Raw genomic sequence first — 7,271 nt, forward strand, 5'->3', positions numbered from 1 at the left:
CTCCTCATCCCTATAGAGCCACACTTCCGTGGTCACGATAAATAAGTAAAAATGTGCACTAGCTGCCTGCTGGTAAACAATACTGACACGTTCATTTAGCACAGGAGGCAAGATTGCCCTCAGAGTAAATTCGTCTCCTTCCCCCTTGTCTTTAATTCAGGTTGGGGTGACATGAAGTGACATAGTGCATTGATTTCTTCCGGAGAAACAGTACATTCTAATTCCCTTTCACAATGAGGTCAAATGTCAGGGTCAGCCACAAAACACGCCTTTAATTGGGGTGGAAACTTACAAAACATGGCAACCGAGCCTCCTCCCTTATATTTTATGTACAACATTTTGGCATTAATTTATCATGGACAGTTTCATTTGTGGTGTGAAACTGCTTCTAGACAGCTAGTCCTTCTGGACCAGCATTTAGGAGTTAGTGTTTTTTTTCCACTATTCTTTATTTATCTATGGTAGTTAATGCAGTTGTCAACTTGCAGTGGTGGCTCAGCTGACGCCTTATGTAGTCTCTCACTTCACTCTTCTTCTAAAACCCCATTTCTCACAAAGATGTTCTGCTATTTCCGAAACTATCCTCTCCATAAATTTGATGTGTGTCTTTTCTGATCAAAAGAAACATACTGCAAGCTTGTTTATGAAAAACAATCTCTCACTTTTTTCGCCACCTGTCCAAACACTCTCCATCTCAGTTTGCAGCAAGAGCCTTCATTTCTAGTGTCATACATCAGGGCAGCAGCTCTTCAAATACATATGACTCCAGCAGCTCCAAGAGGAAATTGCTGCATCACCAGCCAATAGGAATTAACTTCAATTTTAGTATGTAGCATCCTAATTATGCATGATAAGTAGTTAAATGTGTGCACCAGCTGCCTGCTGGTAAGTAATGCGGTCACAGCTCATATTCATTTAGAAGAGAGAGCAAGACTGCCTTTGAAATACATTCATTTGTCTTTTAATCAGCTCTGTGTGGCATAAAGTAACTAGATGAATAATAAACCTCTAAAGCTCTGGGTTATAATCATACCTATAATTATACCACCTATACAGTAAATCTCCATCTCTGATGACACAGACATCAAAAAGAAAGTCATTTTGTCCTGTTGGAGTTTTAGCTGACACTCTGGCTTCCTCCAGTTAAAATAAATGTAAAAGATGCTTACATGTAATACATGTAAAAAGAATGAAACTAGTTTACGAACTGGCCTCACTGATTCCAGCCTTTCGTAGAAATCTCAGAATCACCTGAAACTAATAAAATTTGCTCCAAAACCCTCACAGATCATCTGAATGTTCGCTTTATTTGTTATTCAAACTTACTTTCGAGTTTGATTAATAGCAAAGCCAATAAATCATTTTGCACTGAAGCGCTTAAAAAGCATTCCCCGTCCTACTCTCTCAAGTCTGCAGCACCACCAGCAGCAACCGGTTCACATTTGTCTACCAAAACCACAAACTCGTTATTGTAAGTCAGCAAAAAGATGCTGGAGATTATGCTTGCTCTTACCTTTCTGTAAACAATCATGTTGGGCGTGTCATCATCCGGGTCCACGCTGCTCATGGACCTCATGGAGAGCAGAGGTCGAGACGGGGTCGTCTGGGCGATCTCCTTCGGTTCCTCAGCCCCTTCGTCAGGTTCGGTCTTCTCCACGGGGCTCGACTGCTGCTGCTCCTCTTCCTTCTCCTTCTCTCCTCCTTCCTCCTGCTGTTGCTGCTGCTGCTGCGGTGCCTCAGCCATCTCTCCCTTACAGTCGCCTTCCCCGTGTGTTAAATTATCCTCTCTTCTTTGTCTTCTCTTCTTTATGTCCAACTGTGCTGTCTCCAGAGTCTAGAGAAAGAAAGAGAAAGAGAAACAAAGTGATAAATTGGACCATAGAACTCAGCATTGGGCTCCAGTCTCCCATGTCTCTCTATTTTCTGGTTTTCTGTCAGCAGCCACAGGATGGATGCAATGGAGGCGTCATCAATTCTCCTACTTTTCTCTGTTATCGCTTCTCCGCTATTCCCCCCAGACCCCTGTCACATGAGACTGAAGTTAAAGGAGAATAAAATACATTCTGTTTTTGCTTGATTCTTCCAGTCAATCATTTCAGTTTGTGGGACATCATATTTTCTAGCATATAAGAGCGTCACTTGCTTCTTTCCCATAAAGGATGTGATGTCTTGTTTTACAAGGGGAATAAAAATGTGTTTCTTCAGTTAAAATTAGACATCATGTGCATGAATTAATTCAAATGATGAAAACCAGTCAGATGAATATCTCATTTTGAAAACTAATTTGCACGTTCATTTCCATTCAGAGAAGCAGAAGGATAGCAGCAAGAGTGAAAGGGAAGGTTTACAAGATGGTAGTGAGGCCTGCTATGATATATAGTTTGGAGACAGCAGTACCGACACAAAGCTGGAGGTGACAGAGTTGAAGATGAATTGTGTTACAAGTGACCAAAATGGACGGGATTAGAAATGAGTATATCAGAGGGACAACTCGGGTCGAGCGGCGTGGAAACTATGCGGAGGATGCTGAAGATGGAGTTGCCAGGCAGGAGTAAAAGAGGAAGAGCACAGATAAGATTCATGGGTGTAGCAAAGGAGGACATGGAGACTGTTGCAAAAATGATTGCACATTATTCCAATAAACCACTCACAAAGTGCAGAAACAAACTGCAGCAGGTTAAAGGTTGATTTTAAAACCCATAAAATTGCCCTTTAATTTACTACAGAACAACCGATCACCGAATCATGCACAATACATGCAATATATATGACTCCACACACACACACTTGTGACATCCCATTACTCAGGCCTGTCTGTGCTCTTCTGACAGCTGTCAAAATATTGTTGTGTGACACTTGAGCTGAGATTAGGTGCAAGAAGGAGAAGGTTCAAAGGAGGATAGGGGGCAAACAGCTGGAAAGAGAAATGAAACACACTTGAAACCCTGGTTTCTATATGAGGGCTCCATCTATGCATCCTCTTTTCCTCTGTGCTCATCAGTGCCAGAAGATTTTATCCCAAACGTAACTGGGACCAGATGCCTTTTCATTTAGTCCATTATAAAAGAAATAATAGCTTCTGACTGATTCATCTGCAGACAGCTAGTCTCTTTGCTGGCTGCAACACAGTGAATGTGCAAAATAACGTTACGCAGGCCTGGAAATCTAAACAATTCTGCACTCGATTAAATGAGTCTGGTTGCAAACCGCGCAATGAAAATGCAAATCTAATCTAATCTGCGCACTCTATAGGAAATGTTATGATAGCGAGCTCTTCCTTGTGTTGCAGATAACTGAATCCTTACAACAATAAACCTGGAAACTGCCAAATGTGCACTCATGATAATGGAAACACATTCCATTATTTCATTTCAATTTAATTTATTCATTTCTTTTGCAATGCAAACCAGAAGAGTTTGCACATAATCTCAGTGAGACGGAGGTTTCCTGGAAACATTTATCTGAGAAAATATTTGTAGAAGAAATTATAGACTTTAGGTGTATGACTGGAAGATAGATCTGCTCAGAGAACAGTGGTATTTTCCACTTTGTGTTTCCTCTCAGTAAAATCTTGAAAAAAAGACCATCACACTCACCACTAAATATAAAGAACTGAAACGTGAATGAAGTCCTGATGCAGGTTAACAAAGCAAAATGTCTTCCTAGAACTGGCCAAATGTTGGCAAAGAGTTTTTAATAGTGTCCACCTGTGCTTTGTAAACCATGTGTACATGGGAAATGTAGTTCACATGTGTAGTTCCCAAAAGCTAGCATGAATGGTGAGAAGGAGATCAAAACTAAAACCTGAGTTAAAGTTCTTTTTTCTTTAAGTGGGAATTCACTGTAAGAAACAGTGTTTTTAGTCATTTAAATGTATGAATGGGCAGAGGAAAACTAGCAAAACTTCAAAATACAGGGCGATTGTGGCTCAAGAGTTGGGAGTTCGCCCTGTAATCAGAAGGTTGCCGGTTCAAGCCCCGGCTTGGACAGTCTTGGTCGTTGTGTCCTTGGGCAAGACACCGGTGGCGCCAGTGTCAGGCAGCCTCGCCTCTGTCAGTGTGCCCCAGGGTGGCTGTGGCTACAACGTAGCTTGCCATCACCAGTGTGTGAATGGGTGGATGACTGGATGTGTAAAGCGCTTTGGGGTCCTTAGGGACTAGTAAAGCGCTATATAAATACAGGCCATTTACCAAAAGTTAAGTCACATTTTCCAAAACTGTCCACAGGCTCAGACTGGAGTCAGAGTCATTGCCGGGCCAATTCTAGTCCCGAGCCTCATGTTTGACACCCCTGTTGTAGGAGAAAAAATTGAATTTATCTAATTTAATCAATTTGTAAATATTAACCGTGTAAAAATGTTGTCAGGTGAAAGAATAAAGGTATCTGACACAGAGTCAGTGTGGGTGCCTGCATCCGCAATATCATCATCGTGAGCATTATGTGTTGATATGCTATTTCAATCGCGCATAATCTCGTATTCTGAAGCAAAATTAGAAGTTAAAGAACTGCCACAAAGCAATTTCTGCTTCTGCTTCATGCCCAAAGAGTGAAAAGAGAAAGGAAGCAAAATGAGAGCAGACCTGAGCGTGATTGGTTGTAGGATGATTGGGTTTGGCATGTTGGGAAACATCCACGGATCTGAAGACAAGATCAATACCACTCTCTCTCCATATCTGTATGGAAACTACGAAGCTTCAGCCAGAGTCTAGTGTAGCTCAGCTTAGCTCAAAAACAGGAACACCTAGATTCTGTATTATATTTAGTTCCTGTATTACTCATAAAGCCGTTTGCACAGACACATAGTGGTAGCACATCTGCTTTCATGCTAGTAAGCTAAATAATTAAATAATAAGATTCAAACTAAAGTTAAGAAAGTGGTTTTGACTGGGTTAAGAGTAAATGGCAGTTTTGTGTCATCTGAAGTGAATTTAATGTCCTTTTTAAGTCAATACTTTCATCAACCAGCTGTATGTGTGTGTCTGAATGTGTGAGAGGACATACTGTACAAAGTGTCCATGTTTCCAGGAAAAGGAAAAGGCAGAAAAGAATCTGAATCAGTGGCTTTCAGCCTACTGTCTTCATTACAGGGACACCGTCTGCTTTAACTGCTACTCCAAACCAGCAGTTAATGCTTAGAAGTGATGCCTGGTTTGTTTCTCTGAACTGCTCAAGCTTAAACTCCCATTTTCTTTCCATCCTGCTCCTGGAATGTCGTAAAGTCGCATAGGCTGGGATCAATACCTCCAACATTCGCTCTAACTCTGGATTTTGCAAAGAAATGAAATGTTCAGGTTGAACATTCACATGAGATCATCCTCTATCACACAGTTATTTAATTAATGGTTCACAGGGGAGCCTCACCCCTGTTGATAGAGACGCTTTAGTTGGCCTAATTGCTTTAAAGAACTTCCAGAGTCAGCTTTGGTCACCTTGAAAGCCTCTGATGTAATGCCTAATCTATTTATCCAAAATTAGATGAACGTGAGGATGAAGAAGATATAAAGGGACCGCACACGCCTCATTTTATGAAACGCAAACAACATGTTTTTACAGAAGAATTAAAATCTTCCTATGTTAAGCCCTCAAACTGCTTCAGAACCGCCAGCCCAGGAAACTCCTTCCTGTGGCGTTTACGAGGCTTCAATCGATGTGCTGCGATGTCTTCGTGAGAGCCTGTAGGTCTAGAATCCTTTGTTTGTTCGGCGCTCGTGTTAGCTACGTACAATTAAACCAACTGCTTGGCACACAGAGTAAAGCACAGTCTTTTAAACTTCACTTAAGCTTTATTTTTGTTCTTCTTAAATGCAAAAGACTAACAAGCACGCTTGAATTTTTTTCAGCTGATGTCTTCACCAGCTCAGCGTTCAGCTCTACATAATTGGAACAAATCAAGCGCTGCCACAGAAATGATACTCGATTGCAAGAAAATGAACACTGAGGAAGGCATCAGTCAAAACATTTGTGCTCGCTGCTCTTTTGCACTACAAAGGAATAACAACAGCGAAAGTGTTGTGATGTAATTTGAAGTCATTGAAGAAGAAAAAAATAAAATAAAATAAAAATAGGCCCCAGGTTTCAGGAAATTAAATGACTGAAAGAAACGCATGACATTTATTTTTATACTTGTCGCAGATTAATACTCTAAATTATTCTGATTACATTTAGAGGTGAACATTTATTTAACCACCCCCCTTTCCTTTAAAACACGCTGCGATGACAGGAAGTGGATGCGGTGAGTGAGATCTCTTGCTGTGTCGAAAGTCTGCGCTATCCTTTTCCCTCTGGACCCTCCACAGTGCAACGCACACCCAGCGTTTGCTTCACCTTCCATCGAAAACCACCCCAGGGAGGGCTGCATGAGGATGTCTGGCTATTTTACACAAAAGCCTGGCTACAAATATAAGGGACACCACCAGTTTAGAAGCCAGTCAACCTTATAAAGAGTCAAATGTGTGGAGTTGTGTGTGTGGTTTATCAGGCAGACTGCATTTAACAGCATATATCACACAGTAATGGTTCATTCACATCTTGTTTAAGGTAAGAAACATATTAACAGCTTCTGTATATTTATGGTACAGTACTGTATCTTTTTCTTGTGTGATCATGTAAATTCAAGTTCAAATCCTTGATTGTTTTTTCACGTGTGATCTAGTTACCAGGGTTTGTGTAGAAGAAACTGTGTTGAGGTTTAGACAGCAATGAGTGAGACTGCCATAGAAATTCGCCAGTCTTCACCTTGGGTGGTTGATACAATTTTGAGCAGGTCAGGAATACTGTAACCTTATGAGGCAAGAACTGAATACCAAGCTGCAAACACAGTTTAAGCATAACAGGAAACTGAATTCAGAGTACACAGAGGAGGACACCCACAGGTAATTTTAGGGTAATAAACTGTTTATGCTCTAATAGTGTTCCTCTTTACATTACTGTAGTAGCACTAATATGACCGTAAAATCTCATCCACACTACTGACTATATGATGTCATAAAGCTTAAAGGACAGTATTCTTACTTACTGTAAATCCAGCTACCAACCGGGTCATTCCAACACAAATCTTCACATTTTTTAGAACATTTTCTGCTCACTCGTTCTTTTTTTCCACTTTTTTTTTGTTAGATATTCATGTTCAAGTGTTGTCTCAGATTTTCAAAGTGTGAAAAAAAGCAGGTAATATTTAAAAAAAAAAGTATTTGATATACAAAGCTACAAACTTTGGACATAAGATTTTTAGCCAAATTGGAGATAGACAAGCAGAGAGCCCACAGTGATTT

General features: G+C 40.6%; 1 protein-coding gene across 1 annotated transcript in view; it reads right to left on the reverse strand.

The window, feature by feature from the left end:
* rgs6 (regulator of G protein signaling 6) overlaps nucleotides 1-3,672 on the reverse strand; it is a 93,932-nt gene extending 90,260 nt beyond the window's left edge. Inside the window, exons 1-2 of the mRNA XM_031730255.2 lie at nucleotides 3,597-3,672; nucleotides 1,514-1,834 (exon numbers count right to left, since the gene is read on the reverse strand). Coding sequence (XP_031586115.1) covers nucleotides 1,514-1,744 — 231 coding nt within the window. The 5' untranslated portion in view covers nucleotides 1,745-1,834; nucleotides 3,597-3,672. The remainder of the gene's footprint in view (nucleotides 1-1,513; nucleotides 1,835-3,596) is intronic.
* Nucleotides 3,673-7,271: the final 3,599 nt, after the last annotated feature.

Source organism: Oreochromis aureus, linkage group 15 (assembly GCF_013358895.1).
Source record: "Oreochromis aureus strain Israel breed Guangdong linkage group 15, ZZ_aureus, whole genome shotgun sequence".
Lineage (NCBI taxonomy): Eukaryota > Metazoa > Chordata > Actinopteri > Cichliformes > Cichlidae > Oreochromis > Oreochromis aureus.